We start from the raw sequence: 21,500 nt of genomic DNA, 5'->3' as shown, positions 1-21,500 counted from the left end.
AGCAAGTCTAAAGACCTGAGTAAGTCCCACTTCGCCTCTAAGGCACAGAATTGCTCACTCTAGGTACTTCTACTGGAGGCACCTCTCCTAGAATAAGATCAGGCCTCTAAGAGAACACTCAGAATCCTCCAGCTCCTGAGCAGTGAAGTTGGACATCAAAAGAGCCAAACATGCAGCTCCTGAAGGAACTGGGTAAGCTCTGTGACTCTCTTAGCCACTTGGGTAACCCAAAAATTACAGCTGGGGCCTTCAACAGAAAACACCCATCCCATCCTGGGCAGGTAGAGGGGCTAGAGGAGTCCACAGAGAGCAGAGTCCCTCCAACAGTGTCCATATTGCTAGAGACAACATTGGCCTTGTTAAGGTGGCCCTGTCAGTAGCAGCCCTCTGCCATTTCTCCTCCAGGAACCAAGGTGTGAACTGAGAAGGGAGAAGCAAGTTTCACAGCTCAGGAAGCAGAGTGCAGCACTGAATTGAACACAAGGACTGGCTCATAAGCATGCTGCTGGGGGATGATGCAAAACTCCAGTGCTCAACACTCCAGCTTCACACCCTCCTCTAGAGACAAAAACACCTCCATCAACAAGTAAAGCATAAGGTGATATAAGGCTTGCAGTCCAGTTTCAGAGTCCAAGAGAACACTACCCTAAGACGATGTCAAAGCTTCTTTTTTATTTTTTTGGTTGTTTTAATTTATTTTAAGCTTTATTTCTTTAAAGTTCATTGCATTTAAAAATAAAGATTTTTAGTTTTAAAGCTAGAGCATTAGTGTAACAACGAGGCAGCTGCTAAGTGAAGTTTCCCTATTGGGAGCCCAGAAAAAAAAACCAACACAAACCCAAACACACCACCTCAGCTGTCTACCCCATTTACCCGACTGCTCTCATTAAGAGCCAGAGAAAACAGTAACAGGAGAAGCCTGGGAGCTCAGGGAGTAGCTGCATGGCATGTTCTGGAGGGAGAAGGCAGCCAGAAGCTGAAGCTGAGATGCTCATGCACTTGGGCTTCTCCAGTAACTGCCCTCCTCACATTGCTCAGTATCTGTTCCAAGTTATGTCAGACAAGAAAAAAAAAGAAATTAAAAACCAAAGCTGATTCTTTAGCAATGGCATTTCTGAGCTACTTGAAGGAAACTATCTTAGATGCTCTCCCAAAAGGACAGCAGTGATACACTTCATCTACAAACTTTAGTGTAAAATATCATTTGTGTACAAAACGTTGCATTCTTTGACATAGATCCAGCAGCAGTGTCTATGAATGGGTGATGGATCTCTCCAGACTGGCTCTCAGCCCCTTCTTGGATTTGCTGTGTTGTTGCTGTTGGGCAGATTTGGGAGGGAGGGGGCTGGCTCTCAGCTGTGCTCAGCCCTGCAAAGCCAGGTTCTGGGTCTAGAAGGGAGTGTTGTCCTGTGGAGGCTTGTCCCCAGCCCCCGACGGGGAGTGGAGGCTGTCAGTGCTGTTTTCCCTGCTGCCCACCACTCTGGACTGAAAAGAGAGAAAAGAGAGTCAGGATAATGAGAAAGCAGCACTGAGAACACCAGGTCAATTCCCCTTGTCAAGGTCACCTACTGCAGCCAAGACCTGACATACCTGAGAGGTCACAGAATGGGTTAGGTTGGAAGGGACCTTAAATCTCATCCAGTTCCAACCCCTGCCATGGGCAGGGACACCTCCTACCAGCCCAGGTTGCTCAAGGCCTCATCCAGCCTGGCCTTGAATACCTCCAGGCAGGAAGGAAATTAAAGTTTCTATATCACACTATCTTTACAAGACAAAGCAGTTACCTTTATAGTCCCAACTCTATCTTCAAATGACTTGAAGGTTGCAGAATTCCTTGAAAGAGAGAAGAAAACAAACAAATCAATGAGAACAAATGAGGCTGCTGCTTAACTAAACCAAACCACACAGCATGACTGGGCTCTCTGACCACTCCCAGGCAGTGACAGCAGCACCCAGAACACTTCCAGCTCCTCACAGCCTTTGGCACAGATGTCTCAGGCACACCAGCCAAGGACACTACATAGCCAGCTCTGAAGGCAAACATTCACACCATGTGCAATCCACTCCACTGCTCAAGCTAAAATGGTGAGGGAAACAGGTCCCTGTTCACAAGGGAATCAACACAAGCAGAGAAGAAACCACCTCTTAGTGTTGCAAGGCTTTCAACCAAAAGTCTGTTGCCTTAAATAATGGAAAGGAAAAACTAAAAAGGGTTTAAAACAAAGGTTTTGGTTTCCCAGGTTACATCCCACCAGGCTGGAAGAGGAAGGGCTATGTGCCTGCACCTATGGGCAGCTCCCTGAGCACAGGAAGGCTGGCTGGCATCAGGAAAGACTCCCAAACCCCACTGTGCAATGAATTAATCAGGATTTCATCCTCCTAGCAAAGAAAAGCAGGTCAATTGTTTGACAAGCTGGGAAGCAGCTCTGCCCCTGTGAACAATTCCAGGGGAGTGCTCTGCACTGAGCCTGCAGACCAAGCAATTACTCATCAGGAGCTGCTCTCCCCAGGCTAGGCTGCAGGAGCACTGGGAGATGACTCGCTCAGCTCAGCTATTTTTGTTCCACAGAACTGCTTTGTATTTGTGTCCATAAAATAACCTCTGTTGATCTGCAAGGAGGTGAACACAGGCAGGGCTTCTGTGGGCCTCACAGAATCACTTTGCTTGGAAGAGCCCTCAAGATTATCAAGTCCAACCCTTACCCCAGCACTGCCCGGGCACCACTAAACCACAGCCCTCAGCACCACATCTCCATGGCTTTGAAAGCCCTTGAGGGATGGGGACTGCACCACTGCCCTGGGCAGCCTGGACCAGGCCTTGACAGTCTTTGAGGGGAAAAAACAAAAAATTCTTCCTTATGTCCAACCTAAACCTCCCTTGGCACAACCTGAGGCCATTTCCTCTTGTCCCAACATTTGTTCCTTAAGAAGAGACCAACCCTCACCTGGCTTCAGCCTCTTTTCAGGGACCTGTACAGAGCCAGAAGGTCTCCCCCCAGCCTCATTTTCTGCAGGCTGAACAACCCCAGGTCCCTCAGCTGCTCCTCACAAGACCTGTGCTCTAGACCCCTCATGCAGCCTTTGCAGGTGTTCCTCCTGCAGGACACCTCCACCTGATGCACCAGGACATGGCAAGAAGGGTGCTGAGCTTCCAGACCGGACACAGGGGGTTCAAGTCAGGATTCATTCTGACACTGGCACTGCCCATGCCACACACTGTAGTAGGAGGAGGACCTCTGAAAGCTGAGAACTTCAGTGAGACTTTGGCACAGCTGTGACCCTGGGCTGAGGGCAAGAACAACAGAGGTGCTAACAACCACACCAAGAGTTTGGGTTCAAAAGAGCCTGAATTGCTCCAACTGCAGGACACGGAGACTCCACACACTGAGCGGGGCTGCTTAAGGATGGAACCAGTTGCAGACCTAAGATAAACCCAACCATGATGGAGTCAGCTGCACTCTCCCACCAACCCCCTCACAGACAGGTGTTGGCTACATTACCTCATGGCTGGCATACTTATGGAGTGGCGGATGGAGTAGCTGCTGCTCGGAAGCGTTCAGAATAAGGAGGAAAAAGGTAAAATGACCATTTCATACTGACACAGACAGCAGAGCCCAGGTTCTGAACCACTGACTGTCCACACAGCCTGCTGTGGACAACCACAACAGTGGGAGCCAACCCTCTTTTCCCACACTGAAGAACTGCAGCCCAGAACTTCAGTTTTCCAGACATTTAAAGACAAAGGTTAACATCAAACTGCAGCTGTGACAGAAAAGTCAATTTCAGGGTCAATTTTGGGGGAGGTTTCCCAATCTGTGTCAAAAGGGTAGGCGAAGTTTAAATCATCAGCCTCCCCTTCAACATCTGCAAGAGTCTGGCCAAGAAGCAAATGTCTTTAGGAGTCCTCAAGAGTGTCTTACCTAAAGGAGTTGGAGAAGGGGTGAGCCCTGGGAGACACCACAGGCAGCAGAAAGAAAAGGGAAGCAAGAGTCAGACACTTGTGCAAATCTCAACACTAAATGCAGGGCAGCTGAGGAGGAATGTGGTCATGGGACAGTAAAGCCAACTACCAGGAAGAAACCTCAAAATAAATTCCAGAGCAAGCAAACCCCAGGTACTTTTCATGAACTCGAGACTTTCAGGGAATAAAAAGCACCAAGAGTAACTCAGAGGCAGGGTGCTGGGGAAGGAAAGGTTGTTGAACACCCACCCCAGCACCCAAACCATTTTACCATTGCTTCCACAGGACTTTGTGGGGTTTTTGAGTATGTTTTAGATTTAGTTTAGCAAATTAACAAGTGTTTCCTTCCCCCATCTCCCCCCCCCAAAGCTCTCATGCAAAGACAGCATTGCCAGGACTCCTGGTTGAGAACTTCTATAACAGGAACCCACAATGGAGACTTGCACCAGGCCTGCAGATCTGCAACTTACTGCTCAGAGAACAAACACCTCTCAGCATACTACAGATAAGAGCATCTGGAGAAAAAGGATCCTCTTTACCCCACAACCTGCTTGCCTATTTTGAGGTTTCAAGGCAAACTATCCCCCAGCAGGTGACCAGATTTCCACCTGTGATTTTGCAAGGCAGCAACATCTCAGCAGTTTGAAACAGATGAAGCTTTTCTACCCTACAAGGAAGATCAAGATGCTCTCAAGGGGCTTCTCCTACCAGAAGCAGTGTTTCATTCTACTTAAATACAAGTTTTGTCTCTGCAGCAGGAAGCAGCCACAGTGAGCTGGATCTGGAGGACTTGGCAAAGAGCACAAAGGCTCTTCCCTACAGCCAGAGCTAAACATTAGGCAGTGTGGTTTCACTTCTCCATGCATCCAAGTCAGCTCTTTGGCAAGGAGGCTCCTTCAAATGCTGTCTTTGCATGCAAAATACATTCACTTTCCACTTACTCTTGCTTGAAGGAGAACACAGCTAACACGCATGCAGCATGCTGCTCTGCATGCAATACCACAAGCAGCAGTTTGTTGTTCAGTATCTTGACCTGGATCTAGCAGAAACCCTTCTCCTTTCATGAGGGTTTTAAAGTTTACCTAACTTCAGGGATTTGCAGGTACCTTTGAAGCTCAGGCTACCATTTCATAATGGATTTGCTTGTTGTATTCTGCAGAGCAAGCTAAAGAGAAGTGTATTTGGGACACAGAACCAGAGAGCAAGCTCTTGTCACCAAAAGAAAGCTCCTTCCATTTGGCAGTGTGCTGGGCTCAGTAGAATGCTAGGCCAGAATATCTAAAAGCCCATTTATTTTCCATCTAAGTGGGGATAAAAGGAAAAGCCAAAACTGGCCAAGATTTGGTACCCCATCTGCTAATTAAGGTGCATTTTCTCCATTCAAGGCAAGCTGAATGCAGTTAGTGCACCTCTTAACTCACAACATCTCACAAACCACAGCTATTAACACTGTAAAATTAGTTTGACCAGAACACAGCAACCCTAAAGATTTAACCCAGGGACTTGTACTCCACAGCATTTTTCCTGGCATTCTGGCTGCACCCTCTGTGTGTCAGAGGCATCAGTGCCATTCATCATTGCTTTCCTTGTATTTATCAACCACTGAGGGCTGACTAAACAAGGAAATCCCTTCTGTTATCTCAACACTTCCAGTGATGGAAAATGAGCTTGGTTTACAAGTGAATTTGTGGTGTAAGAGGGGGGAAAAAAAAGTCCAGTAGCAGAGGTTGCAGTGTAGGCTATGAGGCTTTGTAACAGATTCTCTGGGGACAGAGATAAGAACTCTGAGATGTGATCACACCACCACACCAGACTTCACCCCTGGCCAGCACTGATCACACCTCAGAACACCAGTTTCACCTGGCAAGGGTGGGAAGTGAGACAGTTCCTGCAGGAACTTATGCCCAGAGTTAAACCTCATTCAAAAAATCACAGATTTCAAGACCAGAGTGCAGCACAGGAGACAGAAGTTTGTTTAGATACACACAGAAAAAAAGTGAGTCTTAAAAAAACCACCAAACTTCAATCAATCATTACTGTGTTCCCCCACAGAGATCAGGCAAATCCTGCTGGAGTGATTTTGGCAGGGATTCCCAAGTGGTAAGAGAGAAGCTGCCTCTATTTCCTAACAGCCCCTTCAAGATATTAGCTATAAAAAGAGATCCAGTTGTTTAAATTGGTGATTAATGCTGAGCAGCAGTGCTGCAGAGGCCAGCTGACTGCACAGCCAGCTCTCACCACCACTTTGTCACCAGAGGTGACAGGCTCACTCCTCACATGGCTGTGCCTTCCCTCCCTCACCACCTCGTCCTGGGATGGGCACAAACATTGCTGCTGCTGCTGAGTGGTGAACTAGATTTTCCCAGCCTACAAACAAGCAGGACCAAGCCTGTCCAAGTGGTGGCAATGTGGGTTCAGGAGTTCCCTGTTTGGTCCAATAAAGCAGTTCCCATCTTTTTGGCACAACAGCCTGAGCAGAGTGCAGGAGTCAGGCACCAATTTTTTTTCACTTACAGAATCACAGAATGGGTTGGGATGGAAGGGACCTCCAAAGGTCATCCAGTCCAGTCCCTTGCACTCAGCAGGGACATCCTCCACCACAGCAGCTTGCTCACAGCCTTCTCCAGCCTCACGCTGAGGCATGGGGCCTCAGCTCCCTCCCTGGGCAACCTGTTGCAGTGTTCCAGCAGCCTCCTGCTGCACAACTTGTTCCTCACATCCAATCTCAATCTGCTCTGCTCTCATTTCAAACCCTTGCCCCTGCTCCTGTCCCTGCAGGCCTTTGCACACAGTCCCTCTGCAGCCTTCTTGTAGCCCTTCAGCTACTGTCAGGCTGCTCTGAGGTGTGCCTGGAGCCTTCTCTTCTCCAGGCTGAACAAACCCAGCTCTCAGTTACCACTTTAGTTGACTTCCCATTAATTTAGCAAAAGGCATTACCCACCCCCACCTTGGGCTAGTATCTAATCTGCTGGGGTTACAGCTAACTCTTCCTGCATATTTAATCAGTTTCCAGGAAAGAAAAGTTAAAACTCAAATACTGGAAAGGGCAGAAAGCCAGCTACTCCTCTGCCAAATTCAGAGAAGTGAGCTACTGAAAACACCAAAAATTACCCTTCAGGAACACAGTAAATCACTCACAGAGGACAGAGCCAGAATAAATCAGCACTATGTGATCAGAGGCCAACGAGTTCTTACCACTTGGATACTCCCAGCCACAGTGGAATAGGAAATTCCCTACAAAGAACCACAGCTACCCATTCAGACCAGGGTCTGGTACATGATGTTAAACACAACAACACTTCCTCAGTGACCTATGTTCAGAATCAAGTCCCAGTTCCAAGGAAAACATGGTCAGGGTACTGTGCCTGGAAGACCTGGATGCCACCATAAAGGGGAAGCAATCTTTAGCTTGAATCTGAAGAGCAGGTACAGCACCAGTTTAACCCTGAACTTTGTAGAGCTGAGAAACTCAGAGCAAGAAGCTCAGCCAGCAACTCAGGGAACCACCTCCCCATGTTGCAATCAGAGAGGTTTACATTTGCAGTCACCTCAGTGGTCATCTCCTTGAGCAATCTAGACAACCACCAGCCACAAGAAGCCATTTCTCATGCTGTCATGGCCTTCTGGAGCAATTCCTATCTTCCAATCTCCAGGACATAACTGTGCCTGCAAGGCATGCTCTAAAGTTGACACCCAGGGCTGGAACCTGCATGAAATACAGCCCCACTGGAATACAGAGCAGAGCACAGAGTGATGACCTCTTGCCAGTCCTAAGCAGTAACACTGAGGAACAGCCCTCCATAATCCAGTCATGGAATGGGTTGGGCTGGAAAGGACCTCTAAAGGTCATCCAGTCCAACCCCCTACACTCAGCAGGGACATCCTCCACTAGAGAGCTTGCTCAAAGTCTTCAAGCCTCACCTTGAATATCTCCAGGGGTGGGGCCTCAACTGCCTCCCTGGGCAGCCTGTTGCAGTGTTCCAGCACCCTCATGGTGCAGAGCTTCTTTCCCAGCCATGAATGGGAAAGGTAAACTCAAATCTGATTTCTTATGTATGATGTAAAAGCTGCAGTGAAACCACATGATAGGAAAAAGGGGGAGGCTGATAAGAAACAAAAAACTTTGTCAGTTCTCAGACAAATCAGAGTTAAATGCCTCAGAACAGGTTTTACCCCATCAAAATGTCTCTAATAAGTGTTTAATGTGCCCTGAACTATGATGCAAAGGCCCACACAGAAGGTTCATCAACAGCAAATAGCTGCCAGTTATGCAGAAAAAAGTAGGAAAAACCCAACCCAGCCATTGTCTGAAGTCTCATTGCTGTTTGAAACCAGGATCAAAGCACCAGAAATCTTACCTCATGTCACCAAATTTCCTGCTGATAACAGAACCTACGTTGGACAGGGCTGCTGAAGTCTTCTGCCCTGCCTGGGAGAGGGTTTCCTGGGTCTTCTTGTAACTGAAGAGAAAAGAAAACATCATACATTGAAGCACCAGGTGGGATCTGAAAGCAAGGAGCATCCCCCCACCCCATTTTGTGAGAGGAAGCAGAGAGGCTGGGTTAGTGAGCTGCACTGACCTCACTCAGCCCCTTCCAGTCTTGCATGGAACCAGAGACTGGAAGTTAAGAAGTCAGCAAGTGTAGGATTAACCTTTCCATACACTGCCCTTACCATCTGGACTACATGTTCTTAAATCTGACAAACATTTGCAAGGAACCCCCCAAAGCTCAGCTTCCATGTGGCACCTGCACCACCACAGCACTGTGGCCTATTTGCTCTGCAGCTATCTTGTGGCCTCCTTGAGCAAATAGCTCTAGGAACCCATCCCATGACATCCTTGCAGCCTTGGAGAAGTTCAAGAGTTTGCTGTAGTGTTAGGTCATGGAGGAAAGAAGCCAAGCTAGCATCACTGTATAGGAAAGCAATGGAGGGATCAGCATTCTCTCTACAGCTGCTGTTTGGAAAGAAATCGGGGGAGAAGTTTCCCATCAGTTACCATCAACAACAGCACAAGAGAAATCTGACAGCTTCTCTGTCAGCTGATTACAGAATCACAGAATGTTGGGGGTTTGAAGGGACCTGCAGAGGTCAAGTCCAACTTCCCTGCCCCAGCAGGATCACTCAGGACAGGTCACACAGGAATGCATCCAGACAGGGCTTGACAGTCTCCAGAGAAGCTCTGGCAGGCTGCTCTAAGGTCTCCCTGGAGCCTTCTCCAGGCTGAACACCCCCAGCTCCCTCAGCCTGTCCTCATAGTAGAGGTTCTCCAGCTCCCTGAGCTTTTTCCTGGCCTCCTCTGGACCCTCTCCTTCAGGTCCATGTCCATCTGTGCTGAGGGCTCCAGAGCTGGGCACAGTGCTCCAGGTGAGGTCTCAGCAGAGCAGAGGGGCAGGATCCCCTCCCTCCATCTCTGGCCATGCTGATTTGGATGCAGCCCAGGCTGCCATTGGCCTTCTGGGCTGCAAGTTCACACTGCTGGCTCATATAGTGAATTACTCAGCAACAACCCTGCTCTTACACATCCTTTCAACTGTTGCAATAACTGAATCCTAGAGCCAAAGCTGCTTTGGAAGAGGAGGATCTCAATCCCTGCCTTCAGCAGTTGGGCTCCTCCCCAGCTGCCTGAGCACAGTCATGGGATTTGATTTACAGCTGGCTCACAGAACCCCCTCAGGGCCTCGTGCTCCCTGAAGTATGTTGTGCTGACTGCAGGTCTGCTTGGCACTCAGAGATCAGCACTGAGCCATGAGAGGAATGGTTTAGAGACTCCCAGGGCACCATCACACCATGCACAAGCTGCAGGCTCCCAGGTATTGTGTCTAGCTTCAGAATCACAGAATGGTAGGGGTTGGAAGGGACCTCTGAAGATCACCCAGTCCAACCCCCCTGCTGAGCAGAATCACCTAGAGAAGGTCACACAGGAACACATCCAGGTGGGTTTGGAATGTCTCAATCTCTGGGCAGCATGTTCCAGTGCCCCAGCACCCTTCAATCCAAGTCCCTCCTCACATTTAGATGAAGTTTGTGTCTGTTACCCCTTGGCCTGGGCACCACTGAAAAAAGCCTGGTCCCATCCTCCCAACACCCATCCTGGAGTATTGATCAGCACTGATGAGACCCCCCCCTCAGTCTGCTCTTCTCAAGGCTACAAAGCCCCAGTGCTCTCAGTCAGAATTCAGCAGATCAAGGCCAGAGACCTTCCAACTGTATTTTCCACAGGATTCTTCAGAAAGCTGAATCTGTAGCCCTCCAGTGCTGCTCCTTCTGCCTGAGTGTGCCCCTCTACCACACCAGAGGAGTGTTTGTGCTGACAGACCAAGCAGCAGCGTAGCAATCTACATGGCGTAGATAACCATGATGCAGTAATCTACATCAAGGCAATGTTCCAGCTGAATGTAAACTTGGCAGAACAGAACACCACCCCAGCAGCAGCCAGCTCAGCTCAGCAGCCTGCTCCTGCATCCACAGCTCCCACACCCCACACTACCCCCCTGCCTCCACTGCTGCAGTACAGGAGGCAGAGCCAGGGAAGAGCAGCTGAGAAGCTCTAACCCAGAACTGCCACCAGACACATGTCGAACTGCATTTGTGACAGCCAGGAATCAGGTTATCCAAAGCTTTAATGCACCTTAACTGCAACCAGCCCTGACCTAGAAGTTTTCACTGTTCTCCTACATGGCCAGGTTTATCAAGGCTTAAGTCCCCATCATTCACCACCTTCCCTGAGCACCAGCACAAAGCACAAGAGAATAATCCAAACCTGAGAGCAACAAAGGTGAGCTCTGATGAATATCTTGCTCTACCAACAGGCTGCAGAAACTCTCTCTGCCCTGTGGTGTTCATCCTGTGGCTTTCAAACCTTTCATCACAACCCTCTCCTACAAACCCTGACAGAAAGGAGCCAGGCCTGCAGCCTCCTTTATCCATCAGTATCAACTTCCTCTCACTTGTTCTTATCCAGCTGTCTGGCTCAGGACACAAACCAGCCAAAAGTCATCTTGGGGCCTGCTTACAACCAAACTGGATGTGGCAGTTTGGGCTGGGTGCCCCCTGCCACTGCTGCATGAGATACACCTCTGGTGTCCCAGGTACCCACCCAATAGGGGTGGACACAGGAAACGACGTATTTCTACCCATAAATCCTGCGCCCTATAAAGCCATCTGCAGAGTCATCCTCTTCCTCTTTCTTCCCTCTCTGCTCCCATGGGAGATGTCCTCTCTTATCAGGTAACGGTGGGGGAGTATCCTCAAGGCCTCTTAGGCCTGTCTAGGCCTAATGCCAGGAGGAGAATGGAGGGGGGGGCAGTCTCAGACCTGGCCAGCCTGAGACTTGCCTAGCAGCGGGAGGGGGAAGAAAGAGCCCTGGGGGGTTTGGGTTTACCCTCAGGTGGGAAGAAGGGAAGGATTGGGAAGCCTTTGGGAATTCTGTGAGGGGTTCTGTACACTTTGGGATACTCTTTGCCACTATGCTTTGTAGTTCTCTGTAGCTTCACCAATTGCTTTTCCATTTAAACTTTCCATCACTCTCCAATCCGTTTGTGTGAGTCTCATTCTTTTGTCCCTTTCGGGGCAAGAGAGGATCTGTCTGGCCCCAAACCAGTACACTGGAGCTAGGGACAGACTGGGCTGATTCCTGTCCTGTCTGTGCTGCTCACAGAGGCTAAGCCTGAGACCAGGAATGGCCTTTGCCAGGAAATTCAGCAGTGCACAAGAGCACCATAAGGTCACCAGTTAGGCCCATTCCCAGTTCAGTTAGGATGCTGGTGAGTTACAATGCAGAGCTCCAAGGCAGGAAAGAGAAGGCATTTGCATAAAACCCCAAAACCTAGGAATGAAACCTCATCCTTGCATTTCTTAACTTGGCTGTTTGCTTTACTGAGCTTTAGACAAAGGAAGTGGAAATTCTGTTTCTGAACTGTTGCTGGCATCTCACAGAATGGGAGGGGTTGGAAGAGACCTCTGGAGATGAAGTCCGACTCCCCTGCCAAGGCAGGGTCACCTAGGGAAGGTCACAGGAACACAGCCAGGTGGGTTTGGAATATCTTCAGAGATGGAAACTCCATCACATCTCTAGACAGCCTGCTCCAGGACTCCAACACCCTTAAAGAAGTTCCTCCTCATGTTCAGGTGGAACTTCAGATGTTCCAGTTTGTTCCTATTGCCCTTTGTCCTGGGCCCTGGGCACCACTGAAAAAAGCCTGGTCCCATCCTTCTGCCACCCACCTTTGAAGTATTGATCAGCATTGATGAGATCCCCCTCAGGCTGCTCTCTTCAGACTACACAGCCCCAATTCTCTCAGCCTTTCCCCCCTCACAGAGAGGTCTCGGTCCCCTCAGCATCTCTGAAGCCCTTTGCTGTACCCTCTCCAGCAAGTCCCTGTCCTTCTTGAATCAGGGAGCCCAGAACTGGACCCAATACTCCAGATGTTGCCTCACCAGTTACTCCCCAGTCCCCATCACCTCTCCACTGTAACCTCACTAGCATGAGCTGCCAGTGCCTAGTGCCAAACCAAGCAGGCAAACAAGGCTGCCACAGCCACAGAGGCCAGAGGAGCTCTGTGGACACAGGCTTCCGCCACCCTTCTGCTGCTTACCCACTAAAGGAAACAGACACAAGGAGAAACTCCCAATTCCAGCAGGCACAACCAGGGAGGAACTCTGATTAAACAGCCTGGAGTCACAGCCACAGCTGTCAGCATGGATAAACACCAAGGCAAGTGAAATAGTGACCACTTACATCTTCATCTAGACACAGGCAGAAAACACTGAAAGCAGGCCTGCATGCTTGGGAGGCTTTTGTGATACTCCCACTTCTTATCTCTGCTCTTTCACCTGTCTTAAAGCCTCCTGCTCACACACACACACTGTTGATAATCCAACTCAAAGCACTGAATTCCATACCCATGCCAGAGAACAGGATAAGCTGCCTCCCCTAAACCCAACCTTACCAGGGTTTAAATCAGCTCAGAACACGACACAAGCTGCCTGCTCCAACTGATTGCTGTGAAGGAGTCTCCTGGGTACTGTGGGAAAGAAGCAGGGAGAAGGACAAAGACCAACTTCCATGCTGCTCTTCCATAATTCAGTCCAGATGAGAACTGAATTCCAGGCATTTAGCAACATGATAGAATCCTAGAATGGTTTGGGTCAGAAGGGACCTCCAAAGGTCACCCAGTCCAACCCCCTGCACTCAGCAGGGACATCCTCCACCACAGCAGCTTGCTCACAGCCTTCTCCAGCCTCACCCTGAACAGCTCCAGGCATGGGGCCTCAGCTGCCTCCCTGGGCAACCTGTTGCAGTGTTCCAGCAGCCTCCTGCTGCACAACTTGTTCCTCACATCCAATCTCAATCTGCTCTGCTCTCATTTCAAACCCTTGCCCCTGCTCCTGTCCCTGCAGGCCTTTGCACACAGTCCCTCTGCAGCCTTCTTGTAGCCCTTCAGCTACTGTCAGGCTGCTCTGAGGTGTGCCTGGAGCCTTCTCTTCTCCAGGCTGAACACCCCCAGCTCCCTCAGCCTGTCCTTGTAGCAGAGGTGCTCCAGCCCCCTGAGCATTTTCATGGCCCACTCTGGACCCTCTCCATCAGGTCCATGTCCTCTGAGAGCAAGCAGGCCATCACTTGGACCACAATGAAACCATTCAAATAGTGACCTGAGGAAAAGCTCCCTCACCCAGAAGAGACATTTATAGGGTTAAAAAAAAAGTGAAAGCTAGAAAAAAAGAAAGCTTTAAATAGAGCTAAATGAAAGCAGAGCTCTGTGAGCAGAGCACAGGACATTAGTGGCAGGCTGTCAGGAAAGGTGAAGGTTAAGACACTCACACTTCTGATTGAGTTAATTTTTCATTCCAGTCCTCCAGTGTGCTGCTGGCTGAAAGATATCTACAAACACAATGGAGGTTAGATAGGGAGCCCAGGCTCCTGACAGATGCTTCTTTTGACACTTTCCACATCATGAGTTGTCTCTTTACACTTAGAGTACCACAGGCTTTAGTTCTCTGACAATAGCTTCCCCCCTCCTCTGTTCCAGCCAGAAGGAAAAGAGCTGTTGAGAGGCAGGGAGACACCTAAGCCCTGGTTTCTTTCTTATTTAAACATGTTCAAACACTGAGCTCAAAGAAACCAAGCCTGCAGTTCAGAGGTGGCAGGAATTGGAAGTCTTCACATCTTCTGCTCCCTCCCTACATGTTGTGTGGTAGCTCTGCGTTAAAAAGCACAGAGCAGTGAACTAGCTCAAGGCCAAAAAATTAAATCAGTCAATCTGAGTGCCACACCCAAAGCTGTATTTTGTCCACATACTGACCTGAACAAACTGGCAAGCTTCTTGATCTTTAGAAATCAAGCCTTTCTACAGGCCAAAGAGTACCTCAGGGGCTGTGGGAATTAACAGTGGAGGTAGAGAGCAAACACAACCACTGCAGAAAGTGTCTGCCACCAATTCAGACACACAGAGGGGCTCAGAGGTGACATTTTACAGGCAGTTAAGGTCCCCCTGCAGTAAAACTAACCTCAGTTAGACCAGTGACATTCTCACTAATGACTGGATGCTCCCAACCCAATTCTTCCTCTTAGCTACATGCTCATCTCCTTCACCCCAAGACAAAGAAGGGATAAGACCTTGAGTGCAGAAAGCACTCAAAGGCTCCCTTACATTCAGCTATGCAGCAGAACTCAAAATGATTCATGTCTAACAGAATTACAAGATACATGCTAGAGACAAAAGCAGCCAGATGTCCTTTGTCTGCATTTGTCACCTGCTTATCTATACAGGAAAGACCAAAGACATCAGAAAGGTTCACACACATCAACACAGAAGAGCCACAGCTAATAGATGTCTCTGCATTTGCACTGCCTCTACTTTCAGCCACAAGTAAATGCTTTCAGCACCTTCTTCCCTGACACAGATTAACACAATGGGTTGGGTTGGAAGGGACCTTAAAGACCATCTAGTTCCAACCCCCCTGACATGGGCAGGGACACCTCTTACTAGACCAACTTGCTCAAGGTCCCATCCAACCTAGATTTGAACAGCTCCTGGCTTGTAGTCTCCACAATTTTTCTGGGCAACCTGTTCCAGTGCCTCACCACCCTCATAGGGAAGAAATTCTTCCTAATGCCCAATCTAAATCCAGCTTCTTCCAATTTGAAGCCATTGCCCCATAACCTCTCACTCTATGCTTTTGTACAAAGTCCCTCTCCAGCCTTCCTGTAGCCCCCTTCAGCTACTGGAAGGCTGCTCTAAGGTCTCCTTGGACTCTTATCTTCAGGCTGAACAACCCAACTCTCTCAGCCTGTCTTCTTACAAGGTGCTCCAGCCCTCAGATCATCCTTACAGCCTCCTCTGGACCTCCTCTAACAGTTCCACATGCAATGAGAAGATAAAGAGTTTCAGAGTAAAGACAGGAGGTTCATTAATAAGAACCACAACAGACTACCCTACGCATGAGCAGCTAAAGGGTGGTTGATATTTTGGATTTTTTTTTTAATCCAATGTGGTCTGGTAACTGATTGGAATTTTTCTTCTGTAATGGCAAGACCATGAGAGAGATGACAGCAGTAACATTTACTCATCTCCTCTGCAACTGAGGGATGCTCACAGCTGGAAGCCAAGCATGCTGCTACTGATAGTCCTGCTTCTCCCAGCTTCCAGCTCCTAACCAAGCCCTGGGGCCTGTGAGGACAAGCAGCAGCACAAGCTGGGGAGTGCAGCAAGGAGGTGTTGCTGAGGAGCCCGAGGCACTCACAAGTCAGACTGTGTCACTCTGTCATTCCACTCTCCAAGTTTCTCAGATGTTTTCACATAACTAGAAACAGAAAGTGTTAATGAATATCACTTCAATATTCTTTTTTCTTTTTAATAAGAAGATAATGACAGATTTCAGTGACAGTAACAGAAACCATGTAGGGGTACAGGAGGGACGAAGAGGAAAAGGGAAGGAATAAAAAGATGAACAGCTCAAGGATCTGCTCTGCAGCAGCACTGCCAGGAACTCCAAATCCCAGTCGAGTTACACCAGGTGTTTTAGACTGAACAACAGTTCTATGAACACCTTTACAGCCAGGCACAACTGCAGGGCCCAACTTACCTCCTTCCGGCACTGCCAAGTGCTGCAGTGACCATCCCCATAACAGTTGCTCAGGAACAGTCAGTTTAATTTCAGATCTTCAGGCAGAGATGACCACAAGTAACAGACACTAATATTACAGAGCTTTACCCTAGGAAGTGCAGGCTGTTTATTTCCAGCTGCACAACTCAGGAAACAGCTTCCGAGCTTGCACTATGCAGTAGAGCTTTGAAACTTCTTGGTTTGTTACAGAATGCCAGGTTGGAAGGGCCCCCTAGGATCATCTGCTCCAACCTTTCTAGGTAATAGTCTAGTTGAAGTGAGATGGCCCTGAACCTGAGTTCAAAGAACAGGCAGAAATGGGCAAAATGAACTGCTGAATAGCAATCCAGACCTTTAACATCATGAGAAAGAGCATCCAGCACCAATTCATCCACAGCACAGACACGAAGCCACTGACATACAAGAGCAATGAAACACTTGCTTTTTGAGTGCCTTTTACTCTATAGATCCAGCAGAGCAAAAGTTTCCAGCCACTTGGAAGAGCCCTGGCACACACACTGCTGGGACATAAATGCTAGAGAGTCATCTTTGAATGCAGGTGGATGACACTTACGCATTGGAGACTTGGACGTCATGCCAGCTCTTAGACAGGTTCTGCTTTAACCCATCCAAAGGGGTCAAGCCCAGCTTCCTCTTCAGCTCCCCACAGTGCCTCTCTTTAGCAGCCAGAACTTGTCTCAGAGTGCCAATTTCTTCTTCAACCTAAGAAGAGGTGGAGGTTTGTCTTAAGTCACAATTCAGGAAAGCTCCGAAAATTGAGCCAGGGTTCTACCACCCTCAAAACTAGCAAGGTTTAAAGAATTAGTAGGAACATCAGCTACATGCAGAAGAATCCAGCTGAACAGGAACAGTGCTAGAATAAAAGGCTTACAACTCAGACTTCAATGAGGAAAACATCCTTCTGTACTGGTGATTTAATGGCACCAAGATCAACAGAGCTCACTCCTCGTGGTGTAATTTCAACACTGGATAACAATCAGCTGCCAAACCTTATTAACTAAAGTTTTATCTACAATTCATTGCCTCTGACATCATCAAAGCAAAGAGTTGTTCCTCAGAGACCTTTCTGACATCCTTTTCAAAGGACTCTGGAGTCATTTTCAAGCAGGGAGGGTTTGTTTCTCCCTTAACTGCAGCTCACCAAGATCTGATCTGAGCGGTCACACAAAGTCCTTCCCTGCTAACACTTGGAAGATAAAATCCACCACAAGATTCTTCCATGAGAGGAACACAAAAGAAGAGTTGCAATTTCTTTCAGCTGTATTTCAGCCAGAACTTATAAACTGACCTTTAAACCCCCCAAAAGTGCCCCCAATTTAGGATCTTACAAACTCTCAGCTCTTCAACAGTACACAGACACCAAAAATAGCTGCCTGTAAAGCATAATAAATATTTAAGAGAAAAAGGCTAGAAAAGAAAGCATGTTAAGTGCTCCATTGTCTCAGCTTCCTAAGGAAAAATTAGTTTCTTTTGCATACCACTTGCCTAAAGTGTTTTCTTGCTTCAAATTGGAGCTAAGAGCCCAAATTAAGCTTGCAGCATCACAACCCACTTATTTCCTCAGAGCTCTAAATGAAGTGATTCTGGGAAAGAGCTGCAGTGTTTGATGTATCTGCCAGCTTTGTGCCTTTTAACAATCAGCTGGGAGATCCAAAGGTAACAGCACTGCAGAATGAAAAACAACCACCCCAAGAGCTGCTCCTGTTTGTTCCTTTTCCCAGCAGATCACAACTGAGGCCACACAGACCCCCCACTGGCAAACACTCCATTACCTTGGCAAGCTCAGATCTCAACTCCTCCTCTTCAGCTAGAGTCAACCCTTCGGGCACAGAGGTCCTGGCCGAGGCCGCGCTATCCACAGGCACATCTGTCATGGTATCGGACAGCAGACCTTTGTTGGGAGAGTTAAGGTTGATATCTGTCACAGACAAGGAGCACAGGGCAGACAGAATAAGCAGCCAGCAAGCCAAGCACGTTAGGCAAACCTGGGGACTCTGATGGGAAAGGTGAAGAAAGGGGAAGAGAAACCTCCGGTGGGGTTTCCTCCATCAGCATCTCTCAGAAGCGACAGAAGCACCAGGCTCTGCTCATCCAAAATAGCTCCTCTGCCCAGCACCAGCTGCTAAATACCCGCAGGGCCCACGTGAGCTCGGGGGGGACGAGCTCCGGGGGCGGGAGGTGGAGGGGGGTGAGGGAAAAGAGCCCTCGGAGAGAATGGAGACACGACGAACCTCGAGGGACAAAGGCGACAAGCCCCGGGGGAATACGGGGACGAGCGTCGCGGGGAGAAAGGGGACCTGTCCCGGGGGAGCCAAACAAGCTTCTAGCCACATCGCAGGCTAGAAGCTGCCATTACAGTCCCAGAAAGGCTCACAGGCACGGCACCCCCTACCCCCCCAACCGCCGAGCCGTCTCTCCGCTTCTCCTACGGCCATCTCCACCTTCACGGCAACAGCCCTGCCCCGCCTTGAGCCTTCTCCTCACCAGGGCCATCTCTTCACACACACACCCGGGGCCCATCACCCCCTCCCGGCGATAGCTCCCTCCCCCTGCCGCCGCCTCGGGCCTTCTCGACCCCGTCCTCCGGAACCCCTCGCCACAAAGCGTCCGGAGGCGAAAGCTGGTCCCCGCTAGCCAAAGCGCAGCCGCCGCAGCCCCTACCCTGGCTCGCACTCTCCATGGCGGAGCCTCAGGCCCGTCCCGCCGCCGCCGCTGCTGAAGAAGGCGCCACCGCCCCCCGTGACGCAATCACTGTCGCGCCGCCCGCCCACTTCCGGGGAGGGTCGCAGAGAGATTACGTCACAACGGCGTCGCCATGGGGACGGCGCCATGCTCACCCACCCAACCCCGCCACCGGAAACGGCGGCCAGGAGACGACTGACGTCACGGGGCGGGGTGACGTCACGGGGCGGTGGTCAGCGCGGCCGGGCGGGGTCCTCAGTGCCGTTCGGCCGGGCGGAGGGAAGGGGGCAGCACCAGCACGGGGCGCTCTGGCTCGGCCCTGTCATCGGGCACAAACGGCCCCTCGGGGCCCCGCCGCCTCCATGGGCCCCGCTCCGGGACTGCCCCCGAGCGACCCCCGAGAGGCCCGGCCCTTGTTACCGAGGGGGCTGCTGCAGGCCGGTGCTGGCAGCTTCCTACCACCGAGCTGATGGCTGAGAGAGTTGGGGTTGTTCAGCCTGAGAAAAGAAGGCACCAGGGAGACCTTCTGGTGGCCTTGCAGTGCTTAAAGGGGCTGGTAAGAAAGCTGGGGACAGGCTTCTGAGCAGGGCCTGCTGGGACGGGACAAGAGGTGATGGCTGAGCCGGAGATTCAGACTGGAGAGAAGGGAGAAATGTTTGACACTGAGGGTGGGGAGAGCCTGGCCCTGGCTGCCCAGAGAGGTGGGAGCTGCCCCATCCCTGGCACCATTGCAGGTCAGGTTGTCTGGGGCTGGGGGCAACCTGCTCTGGTTGCAGATGTCCCTGGCGACTGCAGGGGGTTGGACTGAATGACATTTAAAGGTCCCTTCCAACCCAAACCAGTCTGGGTTTCTAGGATAATTCACCATGCTAATGAGCCATGGTGCATTTCTACCCTTTCCACCTACCAGCACCCGCAAGGGTTTGGAGCTCCCAGGTAGATCTGAGAGTGGCTGTGGTGCCCAGTGCCTTCCCCAGCACTCCCAGCCCAGCCCTGGATGCTATTGCTTATTTCTGGATGTGCCTCAAAAATTCTGTTTTTACTAAGTGCCCACCTGCAGCTGCCACCAGAAAGGGGAAGCAATAGCAGGAGAGGAGCTTTCACCCTTCCTTGCTGCTGGCAGGCAGAGCTCAGCCCCCAGCACCAGTCATTTTGGAGGGGCTGGAAGCAGGACAGGAGCCAAAACTCCCCAGCAGCATCACCATGCCTGCCTCAGTTTTGAGAATCATCTCAGGGCAGGGGGAAGTTCTGGGCTGCCTGAGTTCATCAGATCTGCAACCCACCTCATTGTAAACCCCGCTCGGAGCCACCTTCATTTTCAGAGCCGTTCCCACCGAGTCTCTTGGTGTTGCTGAGGATGAGGCGTGAAAAGGGAAGCGAATAATAAATGGGGAAACGGGCATGAATATTTCAGAGCCGTTCCCAGCAGCACGCCTCGCCTGCCTGAGCAGAAGGTTTGCAGTTCGTGCTGCCAGTGCTCCTGGAAATGCCCTTTCTGGGACACAGCCCATCCCTGCCGTCCTTGAAAGGACAAGGAGCACTTGGACAGCTCAGCTTTTTGTTTAGGGGGTTTCTGGAGGGATTATTGTCAAGTTCAAAGCCTCAGCACAGGTATCGTTTTGAAGCTGAGCTCGCTGCAGACCCGGGGAGTGGCTGAATGCTGAGGCCATGTGAAAAGTGAGGATTTTTCCCCTGCTCATCAGAGCCTGGACTCCTGAAAACCTGGCCTTGAGAGGTGGCTGCAGCAGGAGGAGCCTGGAGGGCTGCGGCTCAGGAGGGCTGTGGCTTGCAGGGAGCTGCAGTGGCCTCTGCCAGCTCTGCCAGGCATGAAACCTCACTGCCAAGTCCATCCTCGCCATGCAGCCAGGGATGAGGCTGTGCCTTGTAGGGATGCAGAGGATGCTCCTCCAAAGCTGCACCGCCCCAGTGGCTAATTCTGCTCTTCCTTCAAGCCCTGGCTTTAATTAAATGCATCACGCTGTCAACTTAATTATTCCCCATCCCGAGCCCTTGAAGGGTGTTGGGCAGCGGAGAGCCAGTCTGCATTTGGGGGGTGGGGGGAAAATAAACTCCATCCTCTTAATGGAGATCATTGCTTTTGTTCAAACCTGGTGTGGGTCCACCAAGGCTGGGCAGTAATCTGGGGACAAAATGTCTGGAGAAGTGTTTGCTTGCCCTAGCAGTCACAGCTCTGCATCCTCGGTGTCTCCCTGAGTTCCCCTTTTGCTGCTCTTGGGCTTTTTGCTTGCTTGGGGCTTTTTTTTTTTTTTTCCCCCCACACATTTGCTGGTGAATGCTGAAATGTCAGCCTGGGGCTGGTTCCCTTGGCTGATCCCCTTCCAGCCCGGCGGAGGCAGAGGGGTTGGACGGGGCCGGCTTTGATAAGGCGGGCGGCATCGCCCCTGCCTGGGCACCGCTCAGTGTCTCTGGGAAGCTCACCTGCCCGGGCGGCACGATGCTTTCCAGCCCCGCCAGAGCCCGGGTTCCAAACTGCGCCTGTTTCCCAGCAAAACAAGGGATTGCCTGCACAGCCACGGAGCTGGGAAGCAGCACCCGTGGCTGCCCTTGCAGGGCGGCGATGCTCGGGCTGGTCTCGCGTGGTTCCCGGCCTCCATCGGCGCTGGGCTGGGGCAGGCGTCGCCGCTCCGTGGCTTCGCTCGGAAGCCGACATGATCTGGGCTCTGTGCCCCCTTTTAAAGCAAGCCCTGACCTAGATTCCCCTGCCTGC

The 21,500-nt window shown here is 50.5% G+C and overlaps 1 protein-coding gene across 9 annotated transcripts; it reads right to left on the bottom strand.

Annotated features, from left to right (window-relative positions):
* Window positions 1-364: 364 nt before the first annotated feature.
* TPD52L2 (TPD52 like 2) lies at window positions 365-18,779 on the bottom strand. 9 transcript variants are annotated; one of them, XM_054391727.1, is made up of 9 exons: window positions 18,752-18,770; window positions 17,863-18,008; window positions 16,644-16,792; window positions 15,707-15,766; window positions 8,320-8,421; window positions 3,921-3,947; window positions 3,501-3,542; window positions 1,785-1,833; window positions 365-1,485 (listed from the first exon to the last, which is right to left on the bottom strand). In XM_054391727.1, exons 1-9 carry the CDS (start codon window positions 18,768-18,770, stop codon window positions 1,390-1,392), a joined length of 690 nt encoding a protein of 229 aa, XP_054247702.1. In that variant the 3' UTR covers window positions 365-1,389. The 9 variants fall into 9 exon arrangements, with proteins under 9 accessions (XP_054247702.1, XP_054247703.1, XP_054247706.1 ...); XM_054391728.1 differs by lacking the exon at window positions 3,921-3,947; XM_054391731.1 differs by lacking the exon at window positions 15,707-15,766.
* Window positions 18,780-21,500: the final 2,721 nt, after the last annotated feature.

The sequence above is a fragment of the Indicator indicator genome, chromosome 24, assembly GCF_027791375.1.
Source record: "Indicator indicator isolate 239-I01 chromosome 24, UM_Iind_1.1, whole genome shotgun sequence".
Lineage (NCBI taxonomy): Eukaryota > Metazoa > Chordata > Aves > Piciformes > Indicatoridae > Indicator > Indicator indicator.
Note: the sequence above shows the minus strand (reverse complement) of the source record. Positions and strands in the feature narration are given on the sequence as shown.